Source organism: Agelaius phoeniceus, chromosome 1, assembly GCF_051311805.1.
Source record: "Agelaius phoeniceus isolate bAgePho1 chromosome 1, bAgePho1.hap1, whole genome shotgun sequence".
Classification (NCBI taxonomy): domain Eukaryota; kingdom Metazoa; phylum Chordata; class Aves; order Passeriformes; family Icteridae; genus Agelaius; species Agelaius phoeniceus.
In genome coordinates, this window is record NC_135265.1 from 105,308,392 (window position 1) to 105,325,165 (window position 16,774).

The 16,774-nt window shown below is 35.2% G+C and overlaps 1 protein-coding gene across 1 annotated transcript; it reads right to left on the reverse strand.

The window, feature by feature from the left end:
• Window positions 1–2,396: 2,396 nt before the first annotated feature.
• Window positions 2,397–16,266, reverse strand: NDC80 (NDC80 kinetochore complex component). Its single transcript, XM_054643563.2, has 16 exons — window positions 16,051–16,266; window positions 15,579–15,665; window positions 14,690–14,813; window positions 14,390–14,562; window positions 13,091–13,193; window positions 12,187–12,276; window positions 10,821–10,914; window positions 9,594–9,700; window positions 8,639–8,783; window positions 8,136–8,341; window positions 6,802–6,954; window positions 6,439–6,528; window positions 5,531–5,623; window positions 3,887–4,017; window positions 3,413–3,515; window positions 2,397–3,054 (listed from the first exon to the last, which is right to left on the reverse strand). Exons 1-16 carry the CDS (start codon window positions 16,149–16,151, stop codon window positions 2,932–2,934), a joined length of 1,923 nt encoding a protein of 640 aa, XP_054499538.2. The 5' UTR covers window positions 16,152–16,266; the 3' UTR covers window positions 2,397–2,931.
• Window positions 16,267–16,774: the final 508 nt, after the last annotated feature.

A 16,774-nucleotide genomic window follows, 5' to 3' on the forward strand; every position in this document is an offset into this window, starting at 1 on the left:
GGGGCACTATTAGACTGACAGTTAAACTCAATGAAATTAGAAGCCCTTTCCAACCTGAATGAATCTATATGATGCACTTAAGAAGTACTCTAAAAAAAGAACTAAAAAAGAACTACCATGTTCTTGATGGTGATGAGAGTTCTGACAACAAAATAAATACGAAAAATACAACATACCCTAGAGAAAAGAAGAAAGCTGCAGACTTCCAGCATGCTTCTATAGCATCATGTTATTTTTTATAGCTAAATAATAATAATAAAATAACAATAATAACAATAATAATAACAACAATAACAACAACAACAAAAGCAGATGCAAGAGTAGCCATGGAAAGGAAATACTTATGCAACATGAAGATAGCAAAAGGCTGGTTGGTGAGTTTAATGCCAAAAGGACACTACATAAATCATTGTCAAAGCAGCTTGGCCCTATGTTCCTAAGAATTTTTGAAAAGCCATCTATTTTTAAAAAGGTTAAAGCAATTTTTATTCCTCTAAAATTTACGTGAAGATGTTTTTGCATTTTAGTTTTCCCCTACACAATGCATGTTCAACAGCAAGGAGAGCCAGGGAATTAGTATCTGCTGCTAAAATGATTATCTAGTTCCTCAATGAAAGTCAGATGATTGGGATTTTATATCATATTTCTACACTTGCAGTAAGGATCAGTCTTTTTTAGAAACAGGCAAAAGAAATTTTATTGAGTGTATGAATACAAAAATTGACACATTAAACTGTACAAAAGGTACACTATCACTAAATTAGGCAACTGTATCCATACAAGAGGCAACATTTACAAATGACTCATACTACTGAAATGTACAAGTGCTGTGGTACCTTCTCATTAAGACTTTATATCCCAATAAAGAAACAAAACCAAAACCAAGAGCAGTAATTATGTTCTAGTGCCTACTGCCTAAATTCAGAAGCCATATTACAGAACACAAATGAAAAATAACTGCCTGACTTTCAATATCACAGAGAAAACATGTTGAACAAGGATTAAAAAATTTCCTCAATTTTTAAATTGTGAAGACATAGTATCTAGTAAACATTGTCTGGTGTTGATCTGTTAGATTACAACACACAGCCCCACAGTATTTTACAGAACCTAGATCCAAATTTGAGGTAGTTCTAAAGGCAGTTTAGCTTAACTGACATACAGACCAATAACAAAACCACATTGCCAATGTTGCTAACATGGATTTTTAAAAAATATTTGGACCACTTTAATTTCAGAATATTATATTGGCCAGTGCATTAAGCAAAGGCATCGTGATTTTGATTTTGACCCATTTTCATTATGGTTAATATAAAGCCCTTGGAAATGCCATTTATTTTGCTCTCATTTAATCAACTGACTACTGTTCCTTGCACATGGCAAGGAACCTACAGATGCTAAAAACACAAGGTCAGTTATAGAAGCAGAGATAAACAGGTATGGGGGAGTCAAGAGAGAGCATAGCCCCTAAATAAGCACATAGTTTAAAGGAATGTGGCTCTCATCAACAGCTCAGTTTTGCTCCATTAGATTGCTACCTCACTTTAGATAACAAAAGTATTAAAGAGATCACAAAAGGACAAAACTTCTAAAGAGAAGGAGCTGGGATGTAGTAAAGACTCATTTGTTACACAAGACAAAAAGTAAGTCTGTAGAGATAAGAGAAAAGAAGACAACAAAAGAAAGCATAAAAACTTCCCAGCTGTTGGAAGACTTTTCCAGCTGTCAAATTAGAATTCTGGAGTATAAAAAAGAACAGAAAATTAGAAGCTTAAATAATGTCATCATTATCATATCTGAAACAAAATACTTGTACCAGGGCCAGAAGATTCATGCACTATGTTAAGAACAACTGAGTGTTAAACTCATTCTGCAAAAATAGCCTAGAATTAGACAATTCAGTCTGTGTTTAGATGGGGTCTAACTCAAGTTTGGTTGTATATCCTAGGGATCCGTGTTGCATTCAAATATTGTAGAATTAAGGAGCAGCTTTCTTTATCTATCAGCTGCTAAATGCCTTTAAGTAACTGCAAAATTGTTTTTATCTTTGTATATTTGAATGTTTGACCTATAAAAACAACACTCAAATACTTCAATGCTTTTAATAGGAAATACCACCACAAACTATCCAAGATATGAATGCCGGGCTTTATTTATTTATTTTTTAACACAAAATAATACACAGAATAGATAAAAATACTACTTTCACATAGCATTGATCCATTTTCTTTAAAGTATTTGGACCAGAGCTGCCCATGCACTAATTTTACTGTTACTTTCCTGAGGAAATATCAAAGTTTGTCCAACTGGCCTAACAAGAATACAGACATTTTAGACCATTTTGATGTATCTAACACACACCAAACCTACAAGTGATTAGATATACTAATTCATATGATGTCCTATTTAGAGCTTTCTCTGGTACATTTATTCAAGAAGTTCAGTGAAGTTTCATCTGGGAGTATGAGCAGCTAATGACAAAGCTTGGTTTTCAAACTACTGAGTTTCTTTTTCTAGATTATTTACAAGGCTGCTATACAAGACTAATCTTTTCAAAAGATGTTTTGATTTTTTACTCATGTAAGAGGTGTCTCTGTGCAGTTTCATAAGTAACTGAACAAGCAAGAGGCAGACATTTACATTTAGTCTTGCTAGTAAAATAAGGCTTGGGGAAGGATGTGAACTGTCTGTGATGTGTGTGCCCTAAACACATACATATGCTATTGAAAGTACAAAGTCTGAGCAAAGCATTTAAGAAAATGCTAATATATTGTTTAATTCTTAAATGTATTTGTGTCAACAAAACAAACAATTCCTTCCTTCCACTTAAAATCAGTTTCAGTGCTAAACACAGCTAAGTACCCATTCCTTTAGAAGGCCCCCTACTAGCGCTTCAGAAATGCAACATTTTTATCTTCATCTTTCTAGTGATTAGACACTTTCAGCCTTCTTTTTATAACTGTCTAGGATGCTGGTCAAGTTTGACAATAGATCTTCAGGCATGAATTCTTCATCATCTCTGTAAATTCTCGCATTCTGTTCATCAAGGTATTTCTAGAAAAGAGATACAGAAAACTTTAGTAGCTCTGTCATGGTCTGTATTTTACTGATTCTGCTAAAGCATTTTAAGCAGTAATTGCACAGGTTAACTAATTTCAATCAAACACTTTCCTGAAAGACATCTATCAGAAACAAGTTTAACCTGACAGGATGTTACTGCTGCTGAAACTTAACAATCAATTCTGATTATTTACACCAAAGGTTTTGTCAGAAAATTTAACTAGAATCCATGGACTCGGTGCAGCAGCTAAATAACTGATACTTTCTCAGAAAGAGTAAGCTCTAATTTCCAAGTGTTTAACTGCAAATGTCTCTAGAGAGATTTAGTTCTGAATATCAAATTTTAGCTTACCACTATAGATGCTATATGAGTAGCAACTGTTTCTATAAGACGACTCAAGTTAGCACCAATTTTTCTCTTCTCTTCTGTTGTTGTTTGCAAAACGACTTGATATCTAAAAGGTAAAGATACTCAGAAGGTCATGTCCATAATTAGAGAATTCCTGACATTTAAAACAATCACTTCAAGTCTGATTTATCATCACGTTTAGCCATATTTTTTCCATTAGTATTAATTTGAACCAAGTTACAAATATATTAATACTCAACTTAAAAAACCCCTTACATGGAAAACAGGAGTTCTGATACAGCAGACAAATATTTTTGCAAAATACTGTTGAGGAGAAACATCTTTCAGTTGTTAACTTGTGAAATTAATACACTGAGATGGATACCTGCTGAAACAGCTTTATGTTACATTCAAGAGAATATCTTTATCCTTAAAAACCAAAATAAACAAGGCAGACATGGAAGTTAGGAGCCTTACTGTCTTTGGAGATCATGCAATTCATTTGTGGCTTCACTGAGCCCTTCATAGACACCACTCTCAAGTAACTGCTTATGCTTCTTTAATGATTCCAGTTCATTTGCACATTTCTGCTCTTCCTCTTCTATCTCCTATAGTCATAAGGAAAGGAGAAGAAAAAAGACCTTTCTCAGGTATAATTTGGATTATTTTTCTTCTTTCTACTACCTGATTATATCCTAATGCTTGAATTCAAAATTCACACAAGTAGCTCCAAGTTCAGAACTGAAAAAAAAAAAACAAAAACCAAGGACATCCCTCCCAAACCTAAAGTTTCAGCTGTTTTCTGTATCATCCCCATCCCAGAATAAGCCTAACCATCTCTTTATTCCTTTAACCGTATTTAAAGGCCTGTCTTGCAGCTACTTTCCCTTCAGAGTTAAAATCAAAAAGTGTTGTTTAGATAGTCTAAATAGCTTAGAAATGGCACATCATGAATAACTGTTTCTAGGTTAAAAAATACAACCACATTTGAGTAAGAAAATAGTTTTTTTTTTGTTTGAAAGAGAATACAATTCCAAATAATCATCTCTTCAAGGAGAATGACACTGTTGATGCTATACAGTCCACAAAACCAAACAAAATTCTGACGTCAACTCAACATGCAATTTTGGTAGATTACTGAAACATCATCCTTCAAAAATAATTTTAATACTTAAGACTTACAAACAGCATTTTAAAAATTAGAAGAGGAATTACATGACTATGCCTTATTATAAGCATCTGGCGGCAAGTGTGTATTTTATGAGCTTAACTTTAGAGAAAAGTATATGCAAGAGCACAGATCAAAAGCTAAATGTCATGTGGTTTTGAAAAATATAAACTAAATTAATTGCCTTTATATATCTATATATACACCTGCCTCAGCAGGTATTAGCAGTGAAATAGCCCTGTTTCATGGCTATAGCACAGGAATTTGGATTTACAGGAGCATATATGGTAAACACTGGCATAGTTCAAAGAACATTTTTCTGCAGGGCACCACAGCCCCACTAAAGCAGTGTTGTCAGAGAAGTTGGGAGGTACCAAAATAGCCACTCAGTTGTTAACAGAGAGGGTTATGTTTTGTTACTGAACTGCAAGTAGGGAAAAGGATAGGGACTGCTCCTGTGCTGGGAAAGGAAGCTAAAGGAAGCAACAGTTTGAGATCATTAAAACAATTTCACATGCTTGTTGGTCAATCAATGTTTTCCTTAGTTTTTACAGAAGCTGATTAAACATGTTTACTAAAAACTGTAAATGTATTTATTATATACAAATTGATTAGACAAGACAGATTCTGTTAATCCTAAAATTTCCTTCAAGCACATCCCCAAAGACATCCTGATGTCAGATGATTGTTGCTGCTTTTATTACTGGATGCAGTAATTTATGATTTACAGGATCTGCTACAGTATGATGCCAGATTCTCTTACAAGAAATTCAGTTAAGGTAGCAGTCAAATCACTTTTCTGAAAATAATGAAAAAATCCTGTAAGAGGAAGGGAAGAAGGCAAAGGCAGAAGCCCAAACAAAATGCAACCCAAAAATTTAGCTGTAAATACAAAAATTAAGGATAAGGGTATCATTAAAGATAAGTTGTCATCAAACTGTAAGAAGTTCTACCTTAAGCTTCTGCTGGTAAAGGTCATCCAGCTTTTCAGCTTCTTCTGTCAGCATTTTCACACTGCGTTTCTTGTCCTCTAGCATTACATTCACCTAGGATGAAAACATAACCAAGGAAATATGGTTCAAAAAGAATTCCAACATAAAAATCCATGCCACCACAAACCACATCTGGTTGAACAGGTTAAACAATTAAACCTAGCTAGGTTGGGATGGTATTATCTTTCTTCATAGCAGCCTATGTTATGCTTCGTTTTGGATAAGGTGCTAAACAGTGTGGTAACACACCAAAGTTTTGGCTACTGCTGAATAGTGCTAACACAGCATTCCAAGGCTTTCTATCCCTCCCAGGGCCCCTCACTGAGTAGGGTAGGGATAGGCAACAGACTGGGAAGGTGCAAAACCAGGCCAGCTGGCCAAGAGGACATTCCATACCACATAACATGATGCTCAGCAATAAAAACTGAGGTAAAGGTAAAAGAATGAGGAAATAAAATTCTCCTTCTTTCAATCTATCCCAAATCCATTATTACTAAAATTCTTCCTGACGACAATTTGTCAGTGATGGTAAGCCACACAATCAACTGGAATGAGCAATTTATTAGAAACAAATGCTTCCAATGTTTATGGTCTAATATATGTAAGCTACATAAACTTTAATTCAGGGAATACACAATATTTCAACCAACAAAGACCCAAATTCATAGAAAATCTTCTAGGTTTCATGACAATTAAAGCAGTTTTCTCACAGCTTCTCCCCCTCTGCTTGTCCTCAGAAAACTCCAACCAATCCAAAAAACCAACCTACCACACCACACCACACTTTAGCCATGCAAAAGGCTGAATGAAAGCAGCAGATACAGCTTTAGGGTTGGTATCTCAGTGTTAATTTTCATTAACTAACTCACCTGTTCCAAAGTATCTTCCAAAGTAATTTTCCGTTGAGTGGCTCTACTAATTTCTTCCTCAGTCTCGTTGATGATCTCCATGAGGGGAGCCTGTAATATGCATACAAGAGGATCCAACAAATGCAATTTGCTTATTTGAACCAAGATGCACCCCAGTACATCTTTCCCTTTTATTTTTTTTAAGTTACTATATTCTCCAATACCAAATTTCTTTCACATACTACAATGTCATTATGGTGACTCATCACACAAGCTTTTCAATGACATTTCATTGTGAGATTGAGAGACCTTCCCAGCATTCCCAAAGAAACACATTTTTTTTGTGAGTGGTATCTAAAGCCTTCAGTGATTGATTCTACTTACCTTGATCTGAGTTCTGTATTTGACTAGGCAATTTGGTCCTGACTCAGGATTAAACTGAATCTCAAAGTCGTGGCCTTTGGAATTCTCAGCACTTACTGGAATTAATTTCAGCTTTCGAGCCAGTCTATGATACTCTGCCAGTTGCATTTCGATCTGCTCAGAGGAGAAAAGGGCACGAATCATAGAAAGAGATACAAGTGAAAAGCTTTGCAAGAAGTATTCATACAGTACTTTACACAAGTTCCTGAGTTGCTCTCTGTAGCCTTAATTCCTTGTTACCCCACAGTATTCAAGAGCTGTATGCAATGCCAGTCCAGCAGTTTGCTGCATTAGGTACAGTTTTATGATTCTTTCAGAGTTTGCACACTGAGGTTTCTTAGTGTCTGTGGCTGAGAACACTGAATGGTTTCACCTGTGGTTTTCCATATTCATCTGCCATAATTTTTCCTGCCTCAAGTTTTTGAGAATTAGCTGATGGGGAACTAAAAACGTGCTGGAAAATAATACTAAACAAATGATCAGTCATAAGGTCAATATGCCTTCTCTCATTAGTTTTGACAGGAAATGCTACACAGCCACACATCCTAACAACAAACTAACTTGACCATGCCTTTAAACAAAGCTTATTAAATGCTTTAATTTCTAATTAATGAGTGCTATTAAATGCAAACCTTAAAGAACCCAGGGGTTCTTTTTCCAGTTTTATGTGCTTCATACTTGCACCTGAGGATTTAAGTTAATAGAAGTGCTTGATAAAGGGTAACCCTACCAAATATATTTGAAATTTTTTCTTTCCAATTGGCAAAGCAGAACCTTTAAATCCCATCACTTACACGACTATATCTTTTCATTCTGTTTGAAGGGATTGAACTTGGCCCTTGAAAGATGTTACAACTGCTGCACAAAGAACTAATCAGGCCTAAATGTATGCAAAGCTATTGATTCAAATTCACTAGTTTTGCCTTACTTCCTTGCTCTGAAATATTAACATTAGCCTGTAATTTCTTGTGTTATCAAAGTAATGGCATGCTAATGTTATCAAAACTCTTAATGCTATAGCAGTGACAGCTTACCATGCTTCATATTCTAGACACATCGCTTATGATACAGAAAAAAGTACATTTCCATCAAGTGCAAAACAGAAAAAGGGAAAAAAGTGCAACATTTTTCAGAGATAATGTAAACAGAGGCCATTCTTGTCAGTTTTGCCTGGTTAGATATATGTATTGTGGTGGTGTTAGATTATTTAGGAAAGAAATTATCAAGACTCCAATTTTAAGCTTGCATGATGAAAACTGGCAGCCACCTCTGAGTGTAGTGGGGTTTTCACATACCGCCTCTTTATTCCTAGCATATTTTAGCTCTTCATTCCACAGCTGATGTTCTTCTGCTTCCAGCTCCTTAGTCAGCTTGTTAATGGTTTGCTGCAGCTCATTTCTCTCGTGATTTATTCTCTCAATGTCCGCAGCTGAGTACTTCTGGTTATCTAAGATGTGCCGGAGCCGGGCATTCTCCTGCTTCATGGCTTCTACTTCAATTTCTAAGTTCATAAAACATTTGTGAAATGGACATAAAATACCAGCCTATATACATAAACCTCACCTCTGTATTGTATGAGTAAATAACATAATTATTAGATAACATTACCATTCCATTACTCCAGTGTACAGAGAGCTATTAGACAAAAAAAAAAATCTTTATAAGCAATCCATTCTGGAAAGTTTATTTGTAGCATCATCCTACTCCAAGTATCTCGCTCTGCTCTCAAGCTGAGAAGTACAATTACTTGAAGACTATTTCTAGCTTCACTGTCCTGACTGGGTCAAGTCCTCCTTACCTGCTGTCTCAACTTCATCATTAACACTTTCCAGTTTTTGATCAAGGATGGATATATGAGATTCCAGATTAGCCAAATAAGCCTGGTATTTCTGGACATCTGCTTGAAGAGATGATTTCACGTTTCGTAGCGTTACTCTACGATCCTAGGAAATGGGTGAAAAGAACAACCACTCTTAGATAAATATAAAACAATGACTTCACTTTCCAGATAAGACAGTAGAGTAATTGATCAATATCAATAGCACAAATATAAAACTAAAGAACTTTAATAATTTTTTATCACTGTGACAGCTAAGTCAAGTCAAGACACCTTTAAAATAACAGCAAAGAAGGCCAAAAAGATTCTTGCATTTCAGCATTAAGTCTCTCATTTGCATCAGACACTGCTTTAGACAATTCTTACTACAGGTAGTCCACAACTTAACTCTAATAATATATGGAGGGCAGATGAAACAGGGGCATGGAAAGCCGGGAATAAACTCAGCACATTTTGCACAGTTGGCAGGAATTTCAATTTGCCACCTGCACAGCCACTAACCCATCTTTAAACTCAGGATGTATTAAAAGCAGAACCCAGCTTTTCAAGCAAAGTATTTTCCATAAAATATATTTGTTACCACTGAATCCCATATTTGAATACCAACACATTTGAAAAAAATAATGTTGAAATTTATATTAAAAAATTTGGTTCAAGTATTTTATTGATATTTCAGTCAATATAAGACCTTATTACCTGTAAATACCTGCACATTACCAAACAAATAGTTACTGAAGATTCCACAGAAAAACACAGCCTTGTTCTATAATGGTATAGAGTCTGTAAAAATCTGGCCTAATTAAAATCTCAAAGCACTGAAATTTTTCCATTTGTTATGTATAATAAGTATCTTCATCAGAAATGGTCAATATTATAAAATTAAACTCCACCATGTAAACAGACACAATTTACTAACCGGCTCACTTTCCTTTTCTTTCTCTAGTCTTGCAATCTCTTCTTGAAGTCTTTTGTTCTCAGCTGCTAAACTTTCCATCTGGAATGGATCTATATTAAATAAATCCTCTGTGGGAGAGCAGAAGAGAGAGTGGAGTTACAAATTTATCTCAATAGCACCACCTATTTTGAGTATCTGAACTTGAGCTTCAGCACAGTAAATACCCATTATCTGGATAATTATTTTACACTAAAGAAATAACTAAAAACAATCAAGAAACCTATAAGAAAAACCTTTCATTAAAATGTAACCAGGCAAAAACCCCAGAACAAACAAGAAGAGAAATGGGTTTCTCAGTCCTCATGTCACAAAGAGTCCTCATGTCAAAGTCACTCCCAAGAGGGAAGGGTTTCCAAACTCTCATACAGCCCACATCACAGGAGAGTATACAAGTCAGGACTACCTTGTGAAGCTAGAACAAATCAAACTTATTTAACAACCTCTTTCTTATCCATATACTTCCTTGCTTCTTGAGACATCTTTTCCCTTACTGAATTTGGCTTTGCCAAAAAATGGGATGATTATTTTTTCCCAATATCCAGTAACAGTGAGGTATCTTGTTTCCTCTCCAACTGATGGCTCCAGTTTGCAAACAAAGGGCCCCTTAGTCTGGCTTTTCATAGGAGAGCAAAGAAAGTAAGAAATGTTTTTCTTCCTTGTTCTCACATTGTATTTCTGCAGGTGGTGAAATGAGTGAGTCAAAAAAACCTAATAATTTTCTACCTCCCTGAAGACAAACACAGGTGCATGCTGAATCACATACAGAACCCTCACAATAGAGTTTGGAACTCCTGCAGACTGCTTTCAGATCTTTCAAAAGCTGAACTTCCTCATCAGCTGTGCATCCTCTGAAAATAGTTTTCTTTTTTTTTAATTGTTAACTTTGCCAGACAGAAACAAGAGTCATCTGCATAGATGGAGTTCACATCTGAAGAATTGCATACTGGTTTTCTGTGACAAAGACATTAAAAAATCAGGTGACACAGCTACAGCTGATAGCAGATCATGACCTATCCATCTGTACTGCTAAAAATATATATAAAAAAGAGAGCATTAAGTTGAAGTTACTGAAACATACTTAGGTATTTCAGACTCCCTTAGATCACTTTCACTTGTAAACTGAACAAACTGATGCTAGGAGAAAAGAAACCAGTAACACAATTGAATACTTAAAATTTGAAAACTTACTTAATTTCGACTGCACTTCAGCATCCAACTCTTCAAAGGTATCTCTCCCTTTCATGAAAAGATCATAGCACTTCACACAGTAGTCCATGAAAAGCTGAAAACAATTTAGAAATCTTTCGTTTCAACCATTCCAAGGCCTGTAAATTATCTGGATAGTCTAAAGCTACTCAATCAGTGGGATTAAACAGACATCAAAAATATCTTTAATGCTTCGATTGCACTTTTGTAAAATTAAACTTTTTTCCTCCCTTTGAACACAGAATGTCAACAGATTATATATTCAGGCAGAAGGAGACAGCTATAATTCACACTAAGAAGGGTATGGAAGTACTGTATTTTTAACAAAGATATTTAACAAAGATTGTATGTAGAATATTTAAGAATTTTTCATCTTGATGCATTTGATTCTCTCAGGCTAGTTTATGGAAACTGCAGGTCTGTTTAACAGACCTTTTCTATAAATATGACCATTAAAATTCAGATCTGCAGATCTCAAAGTACTCTTATTTAGAATTAAAGAAAGGTTACCCAAAAAGAATTTGCTAGACACTAAGTCACAGATGCTTCAGAAGTAATTACACCAGTATTGTGAATTTTGTATCTATATATATATATATATGCATAAGTGCCAATGTAGAAGAACGTATTTAGTTTAAAAGCATTTTTACTTGCCAACCATCATGTTGTAACCTTAGTCCAAAATTATGATTTTACTTGATTTTTGCAATTTCTAATTAAATGTTTTAGCTTATAATGCAGCCCCCTCCAAACACCTGCTGTGATTTAACACTGAGTTAAATCTGAGTAGTACTAATAATCCATAAATTAAAAAGAAAGCAAGCTGTTGGATTAAGAGCTCGAATTATACTGCCACCCTATTTTTTGGCTCAGAAATAAAACTACAATGAATTTTTACATAGTAAACTCAGTAGATATTGGCACAAGTCACTATATTTAGAATTAAGTCACTGTCTTTACACTGAACTGCAGTTAACCTCAGAAGTCTTGCGTGCTAAAGGAAAATATATCAGAAACTTTACTAAAACAATAAACAGCATAATGATGCCCTTTCTCCACAAAGGAGAACAGTATATACTTGGAGAATAAGGTGAATATAAAATAAGGAGAATATTTTGTTTAATACCCAGTCTGTACCAATAGACTGATTATGATACCTGCTCAGGAAATAGTTGATCAGGTTTTTATATAATGTTACTCTACTTCCTAGAAAGCATTGTGAATATAAAAGGAAACAGAATCTATAAATACATGAAACAACAATCTAAACTGTAATTAAATTGTGTTGTTACAGCACATGGCAAAATCCACTTGAGGAATTCTGATTCTAAATTCCTTTTTATGGTACCTTATTATGTACAATTCCATCATCTGTCTCTCCTCCCCAGCTCTGTCTGTCATCAAATGATGGTGCATTTTCCCTGATCGCATTGTACAGCTGAAAAGCAGAGGTGCACACACAAAGAGCAAATATGAAGGCATCCATTAGTTTCCATATTGGTTTTCATGAAAAGAAGCAAAGTAACACTGGATGAGGATTTCAGCAAGCAGGATGGAATATGCCTGTGCTGAGTTGACTAAACACACAGGTAAAGAGGCATGAACTAGACAGTCAACATTGCCAAATTGTCTTGTGTCTTTTGAGCAAAAGAGGACAGGGTTTTCATGGGTGCTCAATTCAGCAGTGGTCAACTTCTGTCACAGATGCCAAATTTTGCTCAGACCTGAGCTGGTAGCAACAACAGTTACCACTACTAAAAACCCAAGCAAACCAAACAAAACTAAAATTAAATAAAAACACCCCACCCAAACTGAAAACTCGCCACTCTGTATCAGAATCACAGGACATTTGAATAATTTCAATTGAAAATTCCATCCTTAGGTTTCAAATTTAGGAGAGAATGGCAGATGTCACAACATCTCTACTGGAGATACACGTTCTATTCAGTGATTATACTCATTAACTTCTCACGTTTAATGTATGTACAGATCAGCTTTTCACCACCTTTTTTTATACATTTATCCAGTGCACACATTTAAAGAAAAAAAACTATCACAATATAACATGAAAAGCTCACTTTAAAAGTTACTAAAACATAAGGCTAAGGGTCAGCTCCCAGATGACAGCTGAGAAGATCTATGTTTACATATATGTTAAACAAAGAGATTTGTAGAAAATATGTACTAAATCTGTATTGAAACAAACATTCCAGCCTGGAAAGTGAAAATATTTATCTTAAGACAAACATTACCTTGACACAATCAATTAACCAAACCAAAGCTGCCACAATCTGAGGCCAGGTATGTGGTGCTCCCACAGTGTACATGGAGCTTTTTGACAGAGCAAAGGGGTACCTGTAAGGCCAAAGAAGATACATTTTTAATAGCTGTGGCAGACAGTGATGAAAACAAACCACCACATTTTGAAAATAAAGCAGCGCATTTTTATATGTAGATGAAAGCACAGAAGGAAGAACAAACTCAATTCTACTGTACTTCAAAGGAAATAAGTTGGGTTCTTAGAGCATGATTTTATTCAATTATCATGGGTTTCTCATTTTGTGATTCATAGAATATCATGAAAGGGACCTGTAAGGATCAACAAATCCAACTCCCTGCTCCTCATAGGACTGCCTACATCTAAACCATATGATCAAGAGTGTCATCCAGATGCTCCTCGAACTCCCAAAACTTCAAGTGACTTGTCAGAATTAGTCATTTTATCCATAATTACACCCTTGGTGCAGCAGAGTGTAATCCTTTTCAACATTTCAAGCTATGTCAGCAGTTTCAAATGTTATAGATTAAAACAAAATTTTATTAAAATGCTGAGAAGTGTACGAAAAAGATTTGCACCTACATTTAAGGAGCCCTGGCACTCTGACACCATCATGGGTGTACATTCCCTTTTTTAAATTTTTTTTATTTTTTAATGAGACTGAAAATTCAGTTATCAATAGGCAGAGGATTTTCTTTCCAAGAAAGTGTTGGGGCATTAATGATTTCAAACACTGAACAAATTCAGCAATAAACCACTCAGCTACTTAGTGTTTTTCTCCCCTCAACAGTAATTTTTGTTATTTCCACATTCTGCTTTGAAAGCAGAATGAGAAAAATGGCAGGAAAACATATTTTAAGCTAAATTAAATTTGTTTAAACTAAAATTAAATTGTCTTGATCCAAAATTCTGAAAATTTTAGTTCTTAGATTCTAACAAAATGAACAGAAAGGTCTGTAAAAGAAAATCGTGCCTTGTCTTTCAAAGTTCTATACAAATAATCAATTAAATTTTACATGACAAAGCAAGATTCCAAGAGCTTATAGTTCTGCAAATTCAAATATAAAATGTATAGCAGATGCTGAAAATCAGAGAGTAAACCTAGAGTTAAACAAAAGTGAAACAAAACAATCACAACATTGTACTTTTAGAGTCTCATCTGAATAAATAAACCTATTCATTCCCCCCAACTATCAATGCAGAATTCTTAGCTTTTAAATTTCCAGCTATAGCATATCTATTCAGCCCAGGAGACTAACAATAATCATCTTACCCAAGGTCTTTAAAAACTTTGGGAATTTCCTCTTCAAATTTTGAGTCAGGCAGTTCATAAGAAGGGCAGAGGAATTTATAGATAAAGGTGAAGATCTTTAAAAAGTCCTTAACTGATGGAGATTGTAGCGATTTCATGGAAACATTGTGGGCATAAGCATTCTCAACAAGGAACTGTGCAAAAGAAACATGGAATACCAGTCACTAAATAAAATTTACAGTTGAAACCAAGGGAAATAACCATTTTGATTAGCACATTTTACACCTCATAACATAGATGCAGAATAAATTAATATGTTACCTCACAAAGTTTTTTGATACATTGTTGGATGAATGCCTTGTCATGAAGGGGCCTGGGATCCTTTATCTTTTCTGTCCCAAACACACCGTACTGGCTGCTGCGTGACCCTCCAGCCCCACTCGCTCTAGGGACAGACAATAAATACAGGTCTTGTGACAAAGCATAGAAAGAAGAACTCTCTTCATGTTTAAGTCACAACAACTGCTATCTTTATGTTTTCTTTGCATTTGGTATACAAAGTGATACATGAAGTTTTCTCTTCATTTAAGGTCATTGGAAAAACATCAACCTGGAAGCCACAATGCCACATGTACAACAAAGGGATTTCTGCATCCTAGATGAATACTTTCTTCATTTTATTGAAAGAAATAAACTTTCAGAGAGCAGAAAAATACCCCCAAAGATGAAAAAATCATATTTGAGACTGTAAATAAAATCTAAAATATTCAAGGAATATTTAAAAGGAATAGACCCCAGCAACATTGGCTTGCTATCAAGAAGATACCCACAACACAGAAAGTCATGAGCTAAGCAGAAAGTTTATAGATTTTTGGAAGGTTTGTATCTTAGAGAAAGGAAACTAACACAGAGTATACTTCAGATATTAACATTCTTCCTTAAACAAGAAAACATATTGAAATACTCTTAAGGTCTGCAGTGCGCATTATTCCCAAAAGGAAAAAAAACCCAATAAAGCTCCCAAAGCAGTTCCTGCTCCACAGTATTATTGTTTAGTTAGCAAGGACTGGAGGAAGGCAGACCTGAAGGTCTGCTTGCCTCAGATCCATTATTCCCTATAATGAAAATCTGTCAAGAAAGAAAAATGCCAAAATTACAGAGGACCATTTTTGTTTTGACTTACAGTGCAGAGAACGAAAGCTATCCATACCTGTTCCCAAAACAGCTGACTTTTCTTTCTGAAGCTCCAGATGTAGGTTTGCTCATGCTCAGCTTCCCAAAGGTGCTTCTGTCCTTCCTGAGGAGCAGAGAGAAGGATTCAAGTGACTGCTTCTACCAATTCATCTTTTGCTCATACAAGAGCTATACACACACATATATTCCTAAACACCTTCATCCCAGCAACATCCCAAAAAGGTCAACTGATGCATCCAGACACCTCCTAAGAAAGGTGTAACAAAATGTTACCATTTGAAACATGACACAGGTACACAAAAAGGTTAAAGCAAGTATTTTTGCAAAACTGGAGCACTTGTGCAAACATCCTTGCTGTAAGGAGCCTTCTTCTCACTATTCAAATTTTTTTCTTCAGTTGCTACTCACACACTCAAACACACTATGATCAATCTCTTCAGAATTAGTTTTATATACTTATTTTTAGCAACATGACCAGCCAGACTTACATCTGAGGTGTCTGAAGACCCATCTTGTTGTTGTCCTGCACTCTCAGTGCCATCATAGATTGTCGACTGCTGCTTCCAGCAATACTTGAGCTTCGCCTCATTGTGACTGCTGTAAACCACAATCCCTCAGTATTCCAGCAGTATCAGAAAATCCAGCACCTAAGGGTATTTTCTTTTCTAAATGCCACAATGATTTTCCAAAGGCTCAGAATAAACAAGTAGACCTGTACATTGGACAAAAAAAAAAAAAAAAAAAAAAAAAAAAAAAAAAAAGATTACACTAGACTCCAGAAATATATAAATCAATAATTTTATTGATAAAAGTGATAGTGCTTGTTCCAAACCTACTGTTTTGCCTTTCTTTATATTTGGCCACTTCAAACCTACATGTTCTAAAAGCAAAAGAGCTTGAGAAATTTTTCATTTCAGTCCACTGGGAAAAAGGCCACACTACCACGAGTACACAAGTACTGCTTACAGCACTTCTGCTGTACATCAGCTCCTGGGCCACTTGTTCTGAGCCTATCCATTCCTCTGCAACTGATGTCCCAGTATAATAGCATAATAACTGGAAAACCTATTCTGAGATAATATTATGACTCTCTTCAGAATATGCATGCAGAATGTAAATCAAACTGGAATATTAATACCATTATTGCCACTGTGGCATTAAGGGGGAATTTGAAGTAAACAGAACTCACGAAACATAAAATCACAAAAAAAT

Coding starts and splice junctions, on each gene's coding strand:
- NDC80 (XM_054643563.2), bottom strand. CDS start 16,151: ATGAGGCGAAGCTCAAGTATTGCTGGAAGCAGCAGTCGACAATCTATG. Junction 10,915..12,186: donor ATGGAATTGTACATAATAAG/GTACCATAAAAA, acceptor AATTGTTTTCAG/CTTTTCATGGACTACTGTGT. Junction 8,342..8,638: donor TGATGAAGTTGAGACAGCAG/GTAAGGAGGACT, acceptor TTATGAACTTAG/AAATTGAAGTAGAAGCCATG.